At 39.5% G+C, this 23,073-nt stretch overlaps 1 protein-coding gene across 5 annotated transcripts in view; it reads right to left on the bottom strand.

Moving 5' to 3' along the window:
• Positions 1-1,809: 1,809 nt before the first annotated feature.
• mpp7a (MAGUK p55 scaffold protein 7a) overlaps positions 1,810-23,073 on the bottom strand; it is a 149,106-nt gene continuing 127,842 nt past the window's right edge. For all 5 annotated transcript variants that reach the window (XM_015354035.2, XM_015354036.2, XM_069191257.1 and 2 more), the window contains 5 exons: positions 18,951-19,031; positions 16,459-16,552; positions 11,684-11,792; positions 10,498-10,641; positions 1,810-7,210 (listed from right to left, as the gene is read on the bottom strand). In XM_015354035.2, the coding sequence (XP_015209521.1) occupies positions 7,031-7,210; positions 10,498-10,641; positions 11,684-11,792; positions 16,459-16,552; positions 18,951-19,031 (608 nt within the window). In that variant the 3' untranslated portion in view covers positions 1,810-7,030. The remainder of the gene's footprint in view (positions 7,211-10,497; positions 10,642-11,683; positions 11,793-16,458; positions 16,553-18,950; positions 19,032-23,073) is intronic.

Here is a 23,073-nt window from a genome sequence, read left to right as displayed (position 1 = left end):
GAAGGATACCTTTATTTTTGTATACACTGTGTAACTGCACCTGTTTTGTAAACCACTGTATCTTCTCTCAGATTCTTTACCACATACAGTGCAGGATTTTAGAAGAACCTCTAGTGCATATGCATCACTGTTTTCTGCTGGATAAATGCAGAACCTCCTGCAGTGCTGTTTTTTTTTTTCTCAACCAAAACACTAGTCTTACCTGGGCCAGTTTCCCAGTGACTTACTCACACCTGAGCACATGAACACGGTTGCTGCTTCTACAGAACAACAGTGTACACATAGGAATGTGGAAATGTGTGACTGCGTTGGACCTGAGATCAGGATAGAGAGAGGAGGTTTTTATTACATTCCTGAGGCGTGTAACAGTGCACACCTGGTCTAAGGTTGACGGATTCCTTGCTCAACTGAAAAGTTCAGAATGGAGCAGAATGGATTCATTATCTTGCAGTTTTTCCAAAACCTGAACTAAATAAGATACCCTCACAGAAACTCTGATCTGATAACTCTAGCGCTGCAAAGGTACAGTATACACAGAAGAGAGGGACGCTCCACAAAACAACTGTGCTGTATCAGACAGTTGAAAAGATTATTTCCCTCAGACAAATCTGCATTTTAACAACTGAATATTAAGGCTCCCCGCTGTAGAATTAGAAAAAGAACACAGAGCCTAACAACCCTCTGGGGAGTGCTGAATAAAGGTTAAAGAAAATCCAGGTGGACAGCTTTTCATTCTCATTACAAAGTCAGTGTATTCAGAGCTCTAGCACTGGACACTGGTTTTACTCTGGAGTTGTCAAAATATTTCTCTTTACAGAGCACCTTTTACCTGAACTTCACACAACTCCGATATGTCTGTTATATCCGTTGTGTCTGCACATTCGAGTATAACACACATTTCTTACGCACTCTGCCACACACATGTGAGCGTGCTTTGTCTTAATCTTGTGAAAAGTGAGAGGCATTATGACGACTCTTTACTCCTTCACATTCTTTTCAGTTTCTAAATGTTGTAATTGAATAATGCAGCTCAAGGTAAAAAGCCTTGAAGATTTTGCTCATATAGACATGAGGTAATGTGAAGTTAATTAGCTCGAGACGGGAAAAAGCCTTACCAATACATACATCATATACACATTCTTTGTGGTCAAGGATACCCACTCCAAAGAAAAACATAGCCAAGTTATTTTCTTAACATTCTGAGTGTGATATAAATCCCCTAAATATTTATGGGTTAAGAAATACTGCAGTTGCGGGATTTGATTAAAGACGTCTTGTAAATTTGAAACGATCCCTAGGAAATCATATTTGAAATAAAATCGAATTGTTCCTTAAAGGCTGGAAAAAAAAAGTATTCGTGTACGCTTTGAGACCAATAAAAGGCTTGATCAAAACTTTTTAAGCAATCAACTTTTTTTGGTGGCAGATCATAATGGCAAGAGACTAACTCCTAACTAAGGAATCGACTGTTTGTTTTGACAACATTTTGAGACGTTGGCTTTGTCAGTCCTTCTAGGAACATCAACAAAAACTCATCAGTATAATGTTCATCCCTATTTCACAAGTTTGCCTCAAGATTATCTTTATCTGCCTGGGATCCACATCAGACGCAGGCTTTCTGTCGGCCAGAACTGAACCCAGCTCTGCAGTGATGGGTTGAGCTTGGTAGGTGACCATGTCAACACCAACAACTTCTAAATAACATGGTTAATAAGGCAGTAACAGCACAGACTGAATGAGCACCTACTGTATGTGGTCCCTGTGCAACTCTTTTCCATAATAATGCACACTAATGTTCCAGACTAATGGTAAACACAACAGGTGTTTATTCAGCCATACAGTATAGGTGTGCACTCATATCAATACACCCTATGATCCATACCACAAGCAAGTTTAGAAACTTTATCAGACAGTACATATTATATATACAGTACAATGTACACATGCAGTATATAACACAAAAAAGCAACTACTTTCATTCTCACTAACAGGCCTGAGGCTTCTTGTGTCCAAATCTGAACATGACCCTGGCAGATCAGTTCAGTGAAATTGTGTCCAGCAAAACAAACCCCTTCAACTGGCATAAAATGTTTTCCTTAGTGTATCCGAAACTACTGTATTCCACACAATACAATCTCCGAACGATGTCTGTATGACAGCCCTTCCACCCAGCATTGCCCAAGGAGCAACATCTGTTCTTTGCCTTTTACCCGCATCATGGTATGTCTTCCGGGTGTTACGTTATTAAGCGTGAAGTGATTTAATAGGATAAATGAACTAACTTGAAAAAGGACAAAAACGCAGAGTGTGTAAACATCCATAAAAAAACAGCAGTCCTGTTGGCGTGAGGGAAAAAAAGTCCAAGAGGAACAATGCACATCTTAAACCAATACAAACACTTAAGAACATTGCTCAACTTGGTTATCCTTAACGGTCCACAAAGACGGTCCTTTGATTTCTCAATCTGGGGATCTTATTCAATTCATTACTGGGAAAACCACTGCACTGTGCAGCTCACCATAGTGTTGTTTCAAGGAACGGGCAAGGAAAGGATGATTTGCTTTTCTTAAATCAGTCTGGGAATTTAGGCACACCAGAGGTTTATTGACCTAGGTTTGGATTTATTTTAACAACCCTTTTCATCTTTCAAAAAGACCCATACAAGCTGCAATGTGCACAGATTACCCAGAGTCTGGGGCTGACATGCATGCTGCCGTATGCAACCTCCTTCAGAAAAATTGCCTGTAATGCCTTTGATTGAGCTCTGGCTCGTGAGGGAGAAAAAAAGTTTCCTCAACAAAGCCACTGGCGTTACTTTCCAGCAGCAAATGATTGTCTGTGGCATTCTAAAAGAAATTTAATCTGGGAACATATGTTTCTGTCTTCCTCGTTTTCTTGTGTATGAAACATTGAAGCAGGCTGATGCAACAGTGCTTTTTGAGTTTTTGAAGTGATATTAAAACTTTTTCGACCCGCACGTGGAGTGAGGGTTTGTTTTTTTTTTTCTCCCTTGACCGCCTTTTTTTCAATGACTGTTTTTGTCATTTACGATCAAGGACGGAGATAGTCGCGTTCCACACCACATCATTAAACTGGATGTTAACCGCCCCGAGGTGGACCTCTCGGAGAGAGGAGAGAGGAGAGAGGCAGGCTTTTCCTGCTTTGTAAGAAAGACTGGAAGTGCCCTGTGTTTGTGCGCTCAGCAAGCCTACTGTTCCCTTTTCTCTGGATTTTCCTCACGGGGATGATACGTTCGACCTGAAATCCCAAATTCTTTATCCACCTCACACTTGGTTCTAAAAACCTTCCCAGAAAAAAGAATCCCATAATGCAAGATAAATCTATATAGATGAAAATCATACAGGAAACAAACCTATTGTGATTTCACTTGCAAGCAGCGGGGCCTTTCACTTCAGCGGTCCCTAAAAGGACATGGCTCATTATGCATCCATTCATCCTAGATGGAAAAGTGCCAATAAAAGGATTAACACCATCCCCCAGAGGAGTCAAAACACAGCTGAAATGATTTTGAGGAACATAAATATTCACATTAATTCCAAGTTTTGTATCTGACACCTACTGGAATTTCCCAAGGCTCAGGTTTCTCTCAGTTAAAGATACTGCAGAAGGATATTGTTCTGTGTTAAACACAGATCACTTAGCTTGATAGCTTTTGGACGTTAATACTGAGAGCTAAATTGTTCTTCGGAAATTGATATTAAACGTGACAAAACAGCAACCACTGACCAAGGTGTCCTATGTTACTCCCTTATCAATCCTAATTCTAATTAAAGGTCGAGGGCTGGAAACATTAACTTGAAACCATACCGTTGGCCTCTACTAGTGCTCTTACCTTTTGCTGACCTTCAAGAGCCACATTTTCCTTATGCCGGTAAGGTCCAGCTCCCTGGAGATCAAAGTAAAGTTTGTGGAAAAAGGAAATCTGGGGGTTATGTGACCTGTTTCTCTCTAAATTTGTTTTGGAACACTATCAAGCAGCTTTCACATCCCAGGAGTGCTCCACAAGGCTTCTCCAGATCCCTAATGCCATTGTTTCGAAGGTCCAGTGACATCTGAATTAGCCATCCAACTACTGCTCTGACAACAGTTTAATGAAGGCAAACTGAAAGTTCAGGGAGATTCAGTTTCTGACTCGTACACGCTCAGGTAAACCTTTCAGGTTACTGTTCATGGGAACAAAGTCAGGTTGAAAGACTCCACAACATTTCTGTTTTTCTGATGCAGTGAGCTCACAGTACTTAACTGAGGAAATTCTACAGTTGTGATTTTGGTCCCTTGAGTTCCAATTTCATTTTGTATCCCCAGTGCACAATAAATCTTTAAATAAACAAGTCACAGGGCCTAAGACTGTTGTGCTCATGTTTTTACCGGTCCTTTATAGTGTGCTTGTAAGCCGACATCAAGAACAAGTACACTCTGCTTACTTCTAATGAAGAAGCTGGTGATTCAATGTTATTGTTAATTTCTAATCAAGCACGGGGTAACTTGGGTTCAACCTTGTGTTGCCACTACAAGCATATGAATATACTGTATTATGTAAGACTCTCTCCGAGTTCGGTCAGATATGTTAATGCTCAATTTTATAGGCAGCAGCTATAGCACCCTGCAACTCACAACTCACTGGCAGCCCACTGAAGCTCAGCAGGAGTGAGCCTGGCCAGTACCTGGATGGGAGACCCCCTGGGAAAGCTAAGGTTGCTGCTGGAAGAGATGTTAGTGGGGCCAGTAGGGGAGCACTCTCCTTGCGGTCTGCATGGATTCTCATGCTTAATGTTGGGGACACTATACTATAGAAAAGGTGTCATCCTCCTGATGTGATGTTAAACCGAAGTACTGGTCATTAAAAATCTTCAAAATTTCTCAAAAACATTTTGGGTGTCCTGGCCAAATTTCCCTCTGGCACTTACCAATCATGGCCTCCTAATAATCCCCATTTATGAACTGGCTTCATCACTCTGTTCTCCCCATTGTTAGCTGGTGTGTGGTGAGTGTACTGGTGCACTATGGCTGCCATTGCATCATCCAGGTGGGGCTGCACAGGTGGTGGAGGGGAGTCCCCATTACCTGTAAAGCTCTTTGAGTATAGCAGAAGAGTGGCTATATATGTGAAAAGAATTATCATCATTATCTTACCGTACTTTCTATTTAGAATAGCTCACATTTCAAGTGATCACAACTTACATCATCTCATTTTTACACTGAAATGACCAGAGCTAACAGAATCATATTGACATTTGTACTGTCTAATCAACATTTTATTACCGAGTTATCTCTCTAGGAATGCATACATATATTAGGTAAGAATAGAATTAGTAGCTTTTTGGTGCAATTGAAATAGGTTTTAATAAACCAATGTGAAATACTAAATAAAGATAATCACACACATACGGGGAAATATTTACTCTACAGTATGAAAAGAGGTTCCGCATTTTCACAGACTGTAGAATTGTCTTCCATACAGAAGATGGACATTAAGAGAATAACATTTGTGTTATGCACACTTAAGAAAAAGCATATTAGTACAAAGGTTAAATTATTACAAGTGTTTTTTGAAAAAAAAAAACATTTAAAAAGTAGACAGATGTTTCAATGGCTTACACAGGAACCTTAAAAATATGGCGATACCAGACAATCCCTTTTAGTATTTAATTAAGACACAAAATTGAGTTCTGTTTTGATTTTGGTAAATTGGTGTTTCAAATTTAATGCACTGAAAAAGTTATAATGCTTGCGCTAAATATTTACCTAATATACAACACTCACTTAAAAACATTATATAACACGGACTATTAAAATACAGTTACAGTGCACTGCTGGTGACATTACCTGCACAACGCAAGATCAATATTTACATGGAATGTTAAGCATGATTGTACAAAGCCAAAGTTTAAATCTAGATAAACAGACACCCCTAAAAAACACACAGCTGAGAGTTTACACTTTCCCTGCCGTATCCTTTCATAAATATGTCTCACTAAAATTCTTCACATCTAGGTGCCACAGAAACATTAAGACACAAGCCCAAGTGCAAAGCAAATTCAAGAACAGCCCCTGTGTAATGAACAACACGTACATTTTTTTTACACAAACCCTGTAAACTCAGAAGTAGCAATTTAACATTTGCTTCAGTAGTAAATCTGGAAATGTTTAGAACCTTCTGTTAAGTTCCTTGTTTTAGACCCATTTTATGGGAATAAAAGCAAGTAAACTCCACCCTAATTATACAAGATTGAGAACATTTCTTGTATTACAGAGCCAAAGTCTGGCAGCTTTTAGAGGCAAGCTGTTATATCGGGCACCTTCATATGAAGGGTGGAGGTTTTAACATAGCTTCTGAATGAACTACAACTTGGAAAGCATGAAACAAAATGGCGTTGTAAGAGATGAGTATGGGGGTCATGTACTGTACTGCACTTGGTAACAAGAAAGTGATGACCATGGTCAGCTGGAGTAAAAGATTTTCTCATTTCTAGATTTAATAGCTACAGATATGCATTATTTAGAACATTGATGGGGTGAGATGCATATGAAAACCTGGTGAAAATTGCATATATTAATTTTTTGTCTTAAATAAACTTAAATTTCTGCTCTCTTGTACGCAGCTGTACAAACGCGCCAACATTCTGACGTTATCAATTAAAATTTGAGAGAGGTAAACGCATAATGTACTGTACCCCGAACCGTCCGTCCAAAAACAATCAAAAAATCCCTTTGGTTACTAGAAACTAAGGTTACAAATATGCTAAGACAAGTCCAGACTGGCAGACTGCTGGCTGGCAGTCAAACTGGTGAGTAATGCTAAATCGACAATACATTGATACGTTACGCACGTCTCTAAAAAGAGTCATGAACTGAATTTGGGGTAAAGAGGCGGACATACCCTTCTTAGTAAAAAGGAAGCTTGAAAAGCGTTTACTTGGATGTTGGTGAGCGGTATAAAAATGTTACAGAAAGAGAAGTGCTGCCTGTTTTTTCAGGACCTGCTTTTCAAAGTTCTGCCCCCTTGTTTTCAGGAGTGTGTCCAGCTCACAGGAACCCAATGAGTGTCCGTCTCCAGCTTTTTCAGCGTGGTCTTCAATTCAGTGAAAGCGGTTGCGAGATTATCGTTCACAATAACCTTCTCAAAAAGATGGCTGTACTGGCTCTCCATTGCCTGGGCCGAGCTGACCATTTCCTGAAAGTCTTCCTCCTGCAAAATCCCACCAAAAAATAACAGAAAAGACAGGACAATTAAGCAAAATTAAACACCACTTGTAAGAAAAGCCCACATGAGTGCACACACCCACATATGGATCATTTCCAAAACCTTTTCCATGCACAAACCAAACCTCAAGGAATTTTCATGATTTCCTCTGAGAATCTGGAGCCTGTATGGGCTATTTTTCTTTTGAACATAAAAAGTTCCAATAAAAAGTAGCCTGTGTTCGTATTACTATGGACGGGCTTTTAACAAAAGGACCTAAAATTATTCAATTGAAATACAATGTCGAGCTAAACTACAAAATTACACTTCTGACACTAGAATATCTTCTACTGAAGACGCTTTTTTGCAGCACCTTTTCCATATCGCAAGGGTATGGGTTAAACCGTTTCTCATGTTTTATATTTTTTCAACTTTGCCCTTAAAAAAAAAATCATTTTAGTTACTTATTCTTACAGTCTGAAAGTAAACCTATATGCTTTCTCCTAGATCTTACAGCTACTGATTTTATTTTTATAAGATGTTTTGTTTAATGACCGCTGTCTACACAGCACCGGAACATACCGATTTGCAAAAGAATCGAATAACTTTGGTTTAATTGCTTTCATCATAGAGCAGATCCCTGAATATATACAGTCATGCAGATAGCTCACATATTACACATACACGCGCGTAAATATGCACACACAGACTATGTTACAACTTAAATTTCCAGACTTTTTTTTAAAAAGCCCTAGCCAGAAAGTTACACAGTCCTGTGGTTTCCATCCTACTCTTACTTATTCCTATAGCTAAAATTAAACTTTAACCAAGACAACAGGATGAGGTACAGATTTTTTTTTAAATCAAAGCAATTACTGTACAAAAGGAAAATAGCCCATCCTGCTGAAATGTCAGTCACGCTTATTTTTGTAACGCAAACCCTTGAAAACATTTCTTGCTACTTCAAGTTTGTGAGTTGAAAACTTTTCGTAACAGTTCTCTGGGTAACACTCAGCTAAGATATACATATCTTAGCTGAAGAAGGCTCCACGGCCGAAACGTTGTGTTCTCTTTCTTCTTTTTTTCAGCATGGAATAAACCTATTACTTGTTCCTAAGATATACATATTTCACAAATCATGGAAGTGTGGCTTGAGTGTTTCTATGGAGACCCCTCAATTAATATAGGTTGAGCTCAATACTGTACAGATCTAAAGTGGATGGCTGAATAACTCATGGGCATCATCTGCATGTCTCTGTGTTACAAACATAATTAAAATAAACTCACAGTCATCTGGTTCCAAATAAGACTGGGTTGAGTAAAAGTGTAAAAGCTGTTCTGCATCAATGCTATGACATTGACAAGCAGTATTAAAGTACAGATTTTACAGAGAAGGAAGAAAGCATTCCAGTCCTGACGGACATTATCTTGACAAAGATGGCTGTTAAAATAGTTGCATTTGGCCTAATAAATGTCTCGTCAACTTTTTTTATATATCATTACCTCACTCTACACAGTAATACATACTTTGCAGCTCAGAACTTTTACAGTTACTTTTATCTAACAGTAACTCAAAACATGATGAGTGAATTAAGAGACTGGTCTTTATTATGCCCCAGATTCTGCCAGTGGCTTTGAATTATTTTAAATATATGTAATACAACATTGTGTGAGAAACTGAAGACTGAAACAATTATGCAAATGTCTCTTTAGTCACATTTTTTCCAAAACAGTGATCTCAACATTGCACAGGACATTTAAAAGATATAAGGGGAGCACTGTATTGGTTGTTCACACATTCCAGGCTTTTGATTGCAGTATGTAATAAGTAGAAGATCAAATATTGCTTTTGCAAATGAATGGGATGACTTAAAAAGTTGTCAAGGAACTACAATACGTGTTGTGCTAAGGGAACAATCAGTTTCTCATTTTAAAGAACATGAGAATTGACTTATAAAAAATAAAAAGTAAAAAAAAAAGTGTCTAGGAGGGAGACCTAATCTACCCAATCTGTTGTATTCAACATTAGTGTGCTTCAGTGTCTTTATACACAGGATCATTTTGCCATGTCAAAACTGCTGCAGAATTTCTCCCTCAGAAATACAGGCTGACAGAGCCGTCAGGTGAGATGCCGTGCGTGCAGAGATGAGGAGAGCTGTTCAGACTGCCGTAAGATCAAGTTGTACCTGATCATGTATTTTATGGTCATGAGCATAAAAAAAATACATGATTATACATACATAATACATACATAAATTATGGCCCGGCAGGGCCATATAACCTCTGGTGATTTGTTCAGCACACTTGATTGAGTTAACATGCTTAAGAGCTATAACTGACGTAACTAATGTGGCAACTTTATTGTTACTCTGTGAATCTGAAATAATAATAATTATAATAATAATAATAATAATAATAATAATAATAATTGCTTACACTTATATAGCGCTTTTCTGGACACTCCATCGTATACTTCCATTAAACAGCTAAATGGGCAGCTGAGGTGTTCAAAGGCTACAGAGCAGATGGCGGGATTTAAGGTATAAATACAAGAGAGATCATAGCTCACAGAAGAGCTCTGGTGACCCCCGCATCAGAGTGCTCCTAGCATGAATTAATTTATAAGCACCATGTACACCTGCAGATCACTTGTGGGTGTTCAACAGCAGGGCTTCAGATGCGGAGCTATGATGACTCTGAAGGCACCCAACACATAATTTAACAGAGAAGGGGCCCTTAAACACGTGGCCAGTGAAGAGGCAATCTCTCGAGGAGCGAATCTTCAGGCTAGCCTGCGCTGACCTTCCATTCCCCCTCAATTAAACCCCACTGAGCTCGCTTCAGAGGAGTCGAGAGAGACACAGGAGCGATCCCACAGACGGCCTCGCTCCACTGCAAAAGCCATCAGCCCACTGCACAAGCCTGAAGCCAACGCTAAGTGGTTTTTATGTGGCCGCGATCAGCTGCTAGACGGCAAGCTGTGCACGTGACTTCACCGTCGCGTGGTTGCTGGGTGCGACTGAACAGTGCTGGGGGTCGGCTTGGTCAGATTCAGATTGTGTTGAGCCGGCTGCATTGGCCAGAAAACGTTCATGTTTCTTTTAATGACAAACTCAAGTAAGAGTCGCATTTCCATTTCATTTGCTAGGACGTTGACGGCTAGACTTAGGAAGGTTAAAAAGAGGCAGATAAAAAGAGCAACAAAACTGAAACAGGGCATGTCTGCCGCACTACTGGCTCATAGCACCCCCACCTGCGCCCCCGGAGATGTATACGAAATGTCTCAGGGTTACCGTGAACGATTTGGCTGAAGCCTTTTCGTCTTTGCTGGAGATGACCTTTGCATTTTGTCGGGTCTCCCGTAAACGCTCGATGGGTGGAGGCTTGATGAAAATCACATAAGGTTTAAATTCCGACGTCCGTAGATGTTTGATTGTCTGCAACGTTCAAGACACAAAGTTATTTAGGAGGCAAGGGGGAATTAATTCTGTAGACCCCCCCCCAAAAAATAAACAGAAAAATTAAACTGAACAGATATCTTGACAAAAACACCAGGGGGTAACACACCTTAGCACTTCTGAATGCTGCTTTAAAGCATTCAAAATCTGCGCTGAAACCCTACCCTTTCTACCCAGTGTTGTTTTTCTCACACACTGCACTGACATAGAACACACAGCATACAAGCCAGACACTATCTGAAGAATACAAATTTTTGCAACATAAAACTATTTTCAGAACGGACCACATCCGAACATGTTGTATAAACAGGGCCATTGAACCCACTGCTCAAAAAAAATAATGCTACTCTTTTACAACGCCTTGCTGTGCGTTAAAATGCACCAGATCATTCAGCTAATAAGCTTTTGTGATATTCAAGTCACAATGCGTCTTTGTGATCATCGCTTTAATTTCTATAGGGATTGTACTAACTGTAAAGGAGCAGACAGCATTTGGTTACAAATCTATAAATCTACAGCCTAGACACAACAAGCAGTGCTCTCCAGACATGCTAAAGAATCTGGTCTGAAAAGTGATGTAATTCTTGTTTTAGCTTCTGAGTCCAAAATCAGTACAAATGACATATGGGGCACTTTTAAGAAGGCGTTCAACTAACCACCCAGATGTAAAAATGCCAAAAAGGAAATTTTCTTAAAATAGGAAAATTAGCAGTAATTGCTGCTAAAACTTTTTGCTCACAACTAAGTCTGGTAACATAGTCATTAAGCAAATAGTTAAAGTTTCCAGGGAAACATTTTACAATAAATAGTGTGTATATCTTAGTTGTTCACATGCGGGAGAACAGGGGACAAAAAAAAGGTTGTAACCAAAGTTTAAGATCCCACTTTGAGATGGGATAAATGGAGCTGCCAGATCAACACAGATTATAGCCTTCCCAGCAGTCAATTAAATTAATCCTTCCTTCAAAATGATTTAATGGCTTATATGATCTGGCCAGAAATAAAAGAACCTGCCACTCACGTGAGGCTGGACGTCCAACAGGCAGACCTTGTTTTTCGACAAGACTGATCGAATAGCATCCAGGCTTGTTCCATAATAATTCCCCTTATACTCTCCGTGTTCAATAAACCTGCAAAGGAGAAAGTCAAGATGACAAAGCTAAGCGGCACTCGTCTCAGAAAAGATACAGTACGTATCTTGCATGCTTCGGAGCAATCTTAAATCGTCTGCATCCACACAAGGTACATTCTAGAAAATATTATTGCCACTCATAAAACAGAATCGACAGTTATTCTAAACAAGGAAGAAAGTAACCTTTCTTTATTAATCAAAAATAAGAAAGCATTCCCTTAATAAGCCAAAAAAAATACTCAATCATTTAAATGTCTTTGCGAGGCTAAGGGGCACATTGGTGTGAGGTCAGGGCTGGTGTCTTGCATGTTAATCACAATAATAATAAATCATAATTGCCCTTTTTATAGTACTTTTATAGGCGGGGGAACTTCTACTGTTTTCGAGAAACTCTCTGGGATTTCTAAATATTACAGAGAGTCAGGACCTCGGTATTACGTCTTATCCGAAGGACGGCACCTTTTTACAGTATAGTGTCCCCGTCACTATACTGGGGCATTAGGACCCACACAGACTGCAGGGTGAGCGCCCCCTGCTGGCCCCACTAACACCTCTTCCAGCAGCAGCCTTAGTTTTTCCCAGCAAGTCTCCATCCACGCACTGGCCAGGCTCACACCTGCTGAGCTCCAGTGGGCTGCCAGCTGGGAGCTGCAGGGTGACATGTCTGTTGTTCTTCCCTTGCTTATGAGGGCATTTTCCGGGTGCATCAGTTTCTTCCAACAGTCCAAAGACATGCTGCCCAGGTGAACTGTTGTGAGTTAACCAATGTCCCAGAGTGTGTAGAGTACAGTATGTGTGTAAGTGAATGTGACAGTGTGTGCGCACCCTGCCGTCTGTCTGCCGGTGCTCCTCTATAGAGGAGACAATCACTGGAAAGGGATGAATGGACGCAGATTTAATATTTAAGTTAAATGACAAGAAAAACAAAAAAGCTCGGGGAATGAAAACAACCCCTTTCACCCTTCCGACTCTGTATTTAACAGAAAGTAAACTTGTTGATCTAGACCGATACGCTCACGCTGTAATGCAATGTTGAAGGAGAAAGAACTAGACGCAGACCACCGTGGAAAATACCACATCCCATTTCTTTAATTGGATATCTACTGATTTACCATTAAAAAAATGAACTAAAACCATTGACTCCTGCCACAAGGAACGTCGAGATTACCCTCGCAACCACTGAATAAGTTGTAGCCTTTTTCAGCAGAAGACAATTCCAGACTTTCTGGCACAGTCAAATTTTATATAATCTTCTATGTTACACTTTAAATCAGTAACACCTGTTTATTTTAAAGGTAAAAAATGCAAATGCCAAGACTAGTCTAATCCAGATTTCCGGACCTAGCTAAAGCAAACAAATATTTTTCCATCACATAATCTTGCTCATTCACATTGATGAGAGCAATAAAATATTTAAATCCTCTTTTAGGAAAAATCAGAAAACCCATGGAAAGAATGCCTAATTTAAAATCCTTGTACAGAATCTGTTATCAGTGAATCCACATATAAAATGAAATATAGTGGAACTGTAAAAAAAAAAGGGGGCCTCAGTCTCCAGGTAATTAAAAAAACAGCAAAAAAATGCCGCGCTTAAGAGTGCAAGATGCAAGAAGAGTTTATGGATCAGGTGAAATGTACCTCCTCGCCAAATTCTTATTCTTGACTTCACTTTGTTTCAGCAAGTGAAAAGAAAAAAAAAAACTTAGCCTTAAGGCTCAAAGGGGAACAATTCATATTTTAACAATTTAATTTCAATAAAAGACCCATTAATTTCAGGTAAAAAATAATTTTCTCGTGTCAACTGCATACGTCTACAGCTCCACACAAAGTAACATTCACAATCAAGGCTTTGCTATCCAACACCTGGGACAGTATTGGCGAACTCTGCATCAGAAGGCCAGGCAATGGAACTGCAATGGAACTGCTCTGCAATGGAACTGTGCCGTGTGTGTGTTGATCACAGTGCTCTCTGGGGCCACACGACAGGCTCTGAATCAGTGTCTTCATGGCCAGGCCACCAGGGCCACAAGAAGCTGTCAGTTTTGAGAATGGTGAGGATTGGATATCATGGAAAGACTCTCTGATGAACAGCAGCGTAACAGGCAGGGTCTTAGGGTACAGGAGATTGGAGTCTGTGCTCTCTCACAGGCCAGACAGTGACGCAAGATTATGGGGTTCTGTCTGTGGAAACCATACCAATTGATGTTCCTTACTCTGGGGCCTCCAGGGCCACAACCCAGAGGGCTTCCTCACGTTTATGATTAAACGTATGCATGTACTGTAATGACCCAAAAATAAAATGCACATGCTATTGTAATTATCATATATTAAGAACATGATGACAAATACAGTTTGCTGTAATGGTCTTACTGTACAACCATCAAAAGTGCACGATCTGTTAGAAATGGTTCCACCAGCTTCATGAATATTTAAGAGTTAACTAATTTAAGCTTGTTTCAGGTGTTTAGTTCAACACATTTCAAGATTCAGCACACACCTAAAAGAAACTAATTGATCTGAGCTCCTTGTTTAATTGAACTGGGGGATCTCAGGAGGTGGCAGACCTCACGAAATTGTCTCAAAGAGATACACAACAAAATACTGAAAAAACAGACTTTTACGATCTACTTGAACATGAATGTGCTACAATATCACTTGAAATCACTGGGCTGAACATAAAGAATGTTCTTGTTCAAGTATGATTAAACGTATGCATGTAAAAAATAAAATAAAATGCACATGCTATTGTAATTATCATATATTAAGAACATGATGACAAATACAGTTTGCTGTATTGTTTTTACTGTTGTTGTCCCAGTACTGTTTGATTGCTTACTATCATTGCTATGGGTTTTTAAGATTAAGAAATAGTGGTATAAAGCAGGAGGCGGCACGGTGCTGCAGTGTTCTACCTCACAGCTCTGGGGCCCTGGGTTCATTTCTGGACCTGGGGTGCTGTCTGTGTGGAGTTTGTATGTTTGTTTGGGTCTCCTCCTGCAGTCCACAGACAAACTGGTAGGTTCATTGGCTTCTGGTAAAACTAACCCTGGTGTGTGTGTGTGTGTGTGTGTGTGTGTGTGTCAGCTCGCCCTGCAATGAACTGCCATCCCATCCATGCTGTACCCCCACCTTGTGCCCATTGCTTGCTGGGATAGGCTCTAGCTCCCCTGCAACCCTCAACTGGACACAAACATTGCTCAAAAGAGCCACTGCTGAGAGTGCTTTGACATGATTTGTAAAGTTCATTACAACCAAAAATCTAAAGCCATCTAGTGTAAAGCAATCACCTTTTAGCCTCAAGCCAATTCATTTCACTTTTTAAAGAAAGTATCACCCTGGAGGCATGTTTAAAATTTGGGATATTAAAAAAAATCCAAAAAGATCTCTTTCTTGAAAAATGAGTACAGTAATTTCAAGGCACTTTGTTTTCCAATTAAAAAAAAAACACCCAGGCACGACCATTATAATTTTTGTGTTTGAATGTAATGAATGTGCTTTTTGGTCTCATTCACTGTAGCTCTGTACATTAATCTATCATCACAGCGCAACACCACACTAGCTCAGCACATCAGTCAAATTACAAAAACACTCGAAACACTAGAAACGCGCAGAAAGGTGCACAATGCTGGGAGTACATTTGGCGTGTGAAAAAACTCTTGTGGAAAGCACTTAAGAAATTCCTGTAATATCTCCTTGCAAAGTTGATTCTTGCAAAAATACATGATAATTGATAATTCTATCAGTTGCAAAATGTCTCTGTGCCTTTTACAGTGTAGCGGTGGGAAATGTCAAATTAAAAGCCTCAGCTAGTGCAAGGTTTTCATCACTCATCATCTGTTCTGCTGCTTTACCCAGCTGTATTGAGAAGGGTCGTTTAACAGTCAACATCACACACTTTCACCTGACAGAAAGCAGCCAGCTTGACGAGACTGTGCTCTACAGGGCATGTCTGTATAATAAAGCCTGCACCTGTTGAAAGTATTTGATTTGCAAAATTGCAAAAGGATATTCTGCAGTTAAAAAAAAATGGTGTGATAATAATCCTCACACGTATATAGTACATAGGGCTTTTTCTGGACCCCCCAAAGTTGAAAGCCCTTTACAGGTCAGAGGAATGCCCCTCCAACACCACCAGTGTGCAGCCCCACCTGGATGATGTAACAGCAGCCATAGTGCACCAGTACTCTCACCACACACCAGCTCTCAGTGTGGAGGAAAACAGAGTGATGAAGCCAGTTCAGAGATGGGGATTATCAGGTCATGATTGATAAAGGCCAGGGGGAAATTTGTCCAGGACGCCAGGGTAACACCCCTACTCTTTTCGAGAAACACTCTGGGATTTTTAATGACTACGGAGAGTCAGGACCTCAGTTTTACGTCTCATCCGAAGGACAACGCCTTTTGACAGTACATTGTCCCCATCACCATATGGGGTATGAGGACCCACACAGAATGCAGGGTGAGCGCCCCCTGCTGGCCTCACTAACACCTCTTCCAGCAGCAACCTTTTTCCCCAGGAGGTCTCCCATCCAGGTCCTGACCAGGCTCACACCAGCTGAGCTTCAGTGGGCTGCCAGCTGTGAGCTGCAGGGTGACATGGCTGCTGGCTGGTGATAAATGGCGTTTATCTCTGACATTTTCCTGTGGTGCTGTACAAGACCTACCTGTTGTTTTGTATGTCGGTCTCAAACAGGTGCTTCGAGATGAAGTGGTACTCTACTCCGTCACTCTCCTGGCTCCTCTTGGCCCTGGTGGTGTCTGTGGGATTGCAGAGATCAGAGACAGGAAGCTCAGTCACACTGTACAACACACAGTCCAGGTGATTACAAGGCAGGACTTCCCACAGATTGTCACAGAACACTGCTTCTTCCACCCCTTTGAATGAAGCAGGCAAAGTAACAAGTTTGACTGAAAGTGCAAAGCTCTTTTTGCCATTTTTATTTATTTTAAGCGATCCTCACAGCTTTGAGCCTGGTTATCAAATTCACCAGCACTTGCTAAATTATAAATGGGCAACACATCGGCCCTCAAGCAAACACTTTCAAGCCTCTGAGAAAACGTCATTTAATTTTAGCTTCTTGTCTTTAATTGAATCCCTCAACTTCAGAATTGCCATCAAGCCCCCCTAATTCATATGGGGCATTTAATCTATTTGGACTCTGGAGCTTTTCAGGTTCTGACGATATATGCAATATTTATAACAAAGATGGTCAGCTGGTTCTGAAATTTAACTAAACGTGCTGACTGAATGTAAATCACACCTGACTTTTCCCCTCTTTGCATACATCAAGAATGAACTATATCCACATGGTTATATCAACATCTCCACACTCGAAAGTATTTGTCTGCATGCAATCAAAATAAATGTCATAATTAAAACGGTCTAAATGCTGAAAGTTAAGACAAAAATCAAAAGTTGGAATCTTCATTTATTTCTTTGGAAGCAAGTGTGTAGTATTAAGTATTAAATGTGTACATAAGGAAGCAGTGATGGAATTCGTTAGTAGGACAAAATATAACCACATTTTTTTCCTACAAGAGTAATACTGTATGCAATTGCTCTTTTAAGTAAGAAAATGGTCACATTTGTGAATGATTAGCTAGAATAAAAACCTGCAATGAGATTTTAACACGAGTGACATTCCAGACTCAGAGTTTAACATCCATTATCCACTTGCATGTAACAAACACTTATTTAAGCTATTTACACAGTTCTGTACACTTTTTCATTAATATACAATTACTTTGTGACTCTGCTCCAAAACATAAATCACCTTTAATGTGCCTTAACATGTCAAGTCTCGAGCAGGCTCGGCTAACCCTCCCTCAACCGCTTCTCCTTTCGAAACGAAATGGCCACAGTCATGGGCTCATTTCAGTACCACTCCTGGAGCCCATTCAGAAACATAGCAAGCTGTCATTTGGTGCTTCCAGAAAAAAAGGCCAGGTTTAGTGCCAAAACATGAGGCAGTGGAATGGCATTTACTCAGGAGGTAAAAAAAAAAAAAACATTTCCTCCATCACTCAAGACTGTCAAACTGGCCGTGAAAAGCTGACAATTATACAAGAAAAGAAATAATATTGTGCTTGTGAAGGAAACACTCCTATGCTGAGACCAGGCTGTCCAAAATGCAAAAGGCTCTCTAGCTTCCTTTCTTATTCATGCACAAAACAGATATAAAAGGGTCTACTTCCACATATTTACTTGGATACATGATGTGACCTTACTGGTAGACTGTAAGTCAGACGAACCCTAAGCCTGCACTGAACATCTTTTGGAATAGCTTTAGTATGAACCCAGAAGTCTGATTCTAACTTGCTGCTGTGTGAAGCAGTTCTTTAACAGAACCAATGCTGAAGCCTTTCTGCAAACATAAGGAGAGCTTGAACAGTGAAATTGCAGCCTATGTTCCACTTAAACTGTACAGGCTAGATACTGAGGAAAAACAGTATTACACAGGACCAGAGCGATCGTTATGGTCACTCGATAATTTAATAAACTAAGAAAGAAAAACCTAACACCTTTTTCTTAGGAAACATGTTTGGTAAGAATACTTGATAACACTTTATGTAAGGGGGTAAGATCACACTTTTTATATTATTAAATATTTACAAAATGAACACTGAAGCAGTCGCCACTAGAGTAATTAAAGGCAAATATATGCCTTTAATTAATAATGATACAATTAATTATTGGGAAGGCTTCCTACCAGGTAGTGAACACTGTATTAAAGATTTCTCCATGTGCTATATAACTTGTTATAAGGGGTTTATAGTTTGGATTTGCAGTCCCTACACTAAAATGCGACAAAATATTTATATTTTTGCATCATGGGCAAAGATACAAAATTAGACTAAGGAAACTATTATTTAACTTGACCCCAAAACATCAGAGCACAGTGTTTCCTTTCACAGCAAAACTAGCTTAAACAATACAAATATGCATTATTTATTTATTATAATAAATAGCTGAGGAAATAACCTGCTTAAGTAAGCCATGACTGAAAAATGATCATGTGAAACAATCTTCAAGAAAAAAAATGCACTAACGCAACATAGAAGGGAAAAGGCTCAGGTTTGCAGACTCAGTGCAGTAATGTATCCGAAGAGATTAGAAAAACCATCCATGTCGCAGTTCGAAGCTGACTGCACTTACGTGGCACTGTTACACCAAAATGCTGGGGGTCGGAAATGAGCAGCTTCCTCTTCAGTTCATTCAAGCCAACTCCGGTGGGACCTACATATTAAAAGAAAAATCACCATGACCAATTAATTAACAATTAACAACATTACTGCACAAGACAATTGGGATTAAAGGACCTATGTTTACAGGGCAGAACCCCTCACTAACAGTGTCACATGTAGCTCTTCTTTGGAAATGACATTTAACAGAAGTTTAGAAATAGTTCTTTTGTTACATTTTAGCATCTGTACCCTCATACAATATTAGATGATTTACAAAGTGTCAGCTTAGACTGTCAGTATAGAAAGCACACTGAATACGAAATGTCTAATCACAAGATTCCTAGAATTACCTAAATATGGTACAAATACCACTGAAAAAACATGCACTGCGCTTTCTTGATTCCATCTGAACATATTGAAAACTCAGCATGCCTTTTATTCCATTAGGCAGCTGCATTTTCCATCACTGCTACTAGAAGCTGGGTAATATAATATTGATTTCTGTCTGTGGCAGCAAGACCGCATTTGTTTCCAAAACACAAATTTTGGAACACAACTGCTTGCTTTAGTCCTGAACCTTTCCACTCCTGAAACCTATCCTCCTTCGTCAAGAATAAGATTTCATCTGATATTACTTTGAAAAGATCCAGCACTTGGTTTTTAAACAGTGTAGACAAGAGCAAATTACGGTACACTCCACACCCTAGCTCAGCATACCATAACTACAGCATCAACAGAATGCTGCTACTAATCAGGATTCCTAAAATAGTTTCCTTTAACATCAGCTGTTAAAAACCCTCGCTTTTTCAGAACGACACTTTCCAATGCAATGTCTCTTGCGGGAATAAAATGAAAATATAAATTTAGATTTGTTGCCAGCGTAGGTAATGACTGAAAGTACAAGGGAATGATTTGAGAATAAATGATCGGGGAAATAATAAACTAATCAATGGAAGACAAAACAAACTGTGAACGCCAAAAATGTTTCAGTGTTTATCTTGAAAGGTGTGCATTTCTTTCCACTGATCACTTCCTGCATATTCTAGGTGATCTAAATGATGTAGATCCCCAGATGCCATGCACAGTAATTAGTCAGCTGTAAACTTAAGAATGTTTTAAAAAATAAATCAACGACGTTAGCTCATCCTGCAAATCACTGCTCACGTTGTCCAAACAGCTCCACGCCGTTCAAAGACAGCAATCAGTCTTGTGGACTTTTTTTAAGAAAAGGTTCAACTGAGTCTACATGTGATTTATTGAGACAAGGAAATGGAGTTAATTTGAAATTAGTTTCGAAAAACCACAAAGAATTTGGGGCTTGTGTTCGAAACTGCAATGTATCACTGTACAGAACTGCTCTTAATGTTGTTCTAGGTGTTAAAGTCACTGAAGCATGTTAATACAAGCTTTTTATGACCCATATCTCAGCAGTGAGACACTGTTAGGTGGCAGAGCTCCAGTTGTGCTGAAGTGACAAATTTGTTTGTTTGAAATGAAGCTCAGCAGTTTTTGTGGATATTGGCTCTCAGAGTAACCAACTTCAAGACTGACTAAAACCGCTTTACTGTAGAATGAAAAATTGTCCACACTATTTACACTTCTGTAATTTTATTAAATCATTTAAAAATTAAAACAATTTTCTTGGTGGTTAACTTTCACTAAATTAAATGTGGGGCTACTTACACCAAAACTATGTATAGTACTTTGAATTGGCCAATACAGTAAGATGACAGTTTCTTCAAGGAATTCAGTACAAAACTGTTGAATTATTATCCTGAAAAAGCTATTTTTTATCCACAATGCGCTTAACCAATGCAACACGACGGCAAGCCTTTAAAATTATACGCACCAATAAAATTGGATTTTTACAATTGTTTCTTTGCGTTATTTAAAACACTCTGTTCTACTTTTCTACCAATCAGGAATTTAAGACTGTGCCTACGAGTTACTGTGTTAAACAACTGCCAATAAAAGTGTCAAACTTCATTACTGTGCTCATTAGAGGAACGTGGTTTAATATTTGGACTTAATAACTTCCAGGCTAAATGCTGAAGGGCTAAGATGCACTTTCCTTCGAGAGACTGAGAGGCATTTCTTCTCTTCAGTTACTCTTTCAGTAAATGTCTAATAAAACAGGTCTGCTCCACCAAATATTAACGGTGGAATTAGTCAAATTTAAACTGAAACTAATCAAGGTTTAAGGTCTGAAGGCCAGAGCATTACGATAATCCCAGATTAACAGAGAAAACATTGTTATTATACTGTATATATTATACAAAGTTGTGAAAAAAGTCCAGCGTGATTCTAGCTGTGTGGCGATGAGCATTAGTTCTGACCCACTAAAAGAAATCGGTGTGGTTTTAACAGAGAGGAGCAGAGGTTGCAAAATGAGGTGGCCAGAGCTAAGGCTGTGCTATAAGGTTTCCATCAACAACCAAGTGATCCTCAAGCTCGTAAGCGCGGTCCCCCACAACACCATGCCGTCCCCACTCAAGCACCCCCCCCCCTTCACGCAGGCAGGCTACTCTCAACCTTTTGTGATTTCTCCTGAAAGAAAAGTGTTACCACGACTAAAAAAATGACACACCACCAGAATGGGTGAGTATACACCTTTGTTTCCAGGTATCTGCCGACTGCAATCAGGTTTAGGATTTATGTGTGTGTGTGTGTGTGTGTGTGTGTGTGTGTGTGTGTTAGCAGCAGGTGATGCGCTACGGACTGTACAAACGATCTCTCGCCCAGTTTCGAGAGCCTGACAATCCTGTGGCTGGATCACACCAAGCTCATCAGATCTGGATTGACTAGTTGGTTCTCTTCAGCTGACAGCCCTCTCGCCATTTAGTGTTGGTATACGGCCAAACCCTAAATACCCAAGCAACTTTGTTCCAAGATCCCTCCAGAAACATCCCCACCCTCTGTCTTTCATTAAGTCAAAACATTGTTGCAATTTCAATACAACATGAGAAACTCCATCCAATGGTTCTACCCTAACAGTTACGGCTATGCTTTTGATCATGTTGAAGGGGAGATGCGATGTGCAAACACCACAACCTTGTTTCATACTGTATATTCATTTTAACTGGTTAAGACTGAATAATTAATAAACAGGAGTACGATGTATTTAAAATGTGCTTGTTTTACTTACCAGAACACATCTCATTTAGGGCATCAGCAACAATATTTCCAATCAATTTTCAAGTAATAAGAAGCATCAGGAAAATGATACTCAAATACTTTTAATGCTGCCACTTAATTTATAAGACTAGTCATTACTTTCAGCAACTAGGAGTATAAAACGGTCTACAGTGTTCATCATTAGTTTTCAAAGTAATAAAATAAATACGAACACCGCCATCAAACCGCTTGATTTTATTTGAAAATTATGGAAAGTAAAGAGTTTGTTTAGTTTGAACAGAATAATGACAGGCCTCTCCCCCATCATTCAGACATGCACTCTCAGTTTCCTGGCTCAAACAGAGTCTGAAATCTAAAACAGGGCCATAAGAAATTACCCAACTAAGTCAGGACTCCAGGGACGAAAAATACCAGAAAAACATAAAGCAGATATTTTCTTTCTTTCACATTGCTGGGTGTGAAATTATCCATAGATGTTCTCCAAATTCTGTAACTTAATTAGAAATATTTAGATTATTTTGACAAAAAAAAATCTCACTGGGAGGTGCATCGTTTTTATTAAGGCTGACTTGCTGGCAAAGAGCTAGGAAATTACAATCTCCAGACTGAGCCATCCATATGACAAACTCCATGCGCTACAGCATGCTCAGAACAGAGAGGGCTACTCAAGCTCAAGAGCAATAATAAAAATACAGAGGGTTTTGTTCAAACATTGCGTCACTGGCCAAAAATACAAAGCAGAAAAGAAGGTGTGCCAATGTCATCTTCAATTCAATTGAGCTGATTTGGGGTCAACGTACGTTTCAATAGTCACTATGCACACAAACACGACATAACGCTGATTAACCTAAATCTGACTGAATTACTTGAAATGTTATGGTACATATTGTCCTGGTTATATTTATGGGTCCTCCTTCAATTTGTGGGAAATACTTTTGAGTTATGCCACCCTTTAGAGT

The sequence above is a fragment of the Lepisosteus oculatus genome, chromosome 6 (genome assembly GCF_040954835.1).
Source record: "Lepisosteus oculatus isolate fLepOcu1 chromosome 6, fLepOcu1.hap2, whole genome shotgun sequence".
Lineage (NCBI taxonomy): Eukaryota > Metazoa > Chordata > Actinopteri > Semionotiformes > Lepisosteidae > Lepisosteus > Lepisosteus oculatus.
This window is presented reverse-complemented; position numbering and strand designations above follow the sequence as displayed.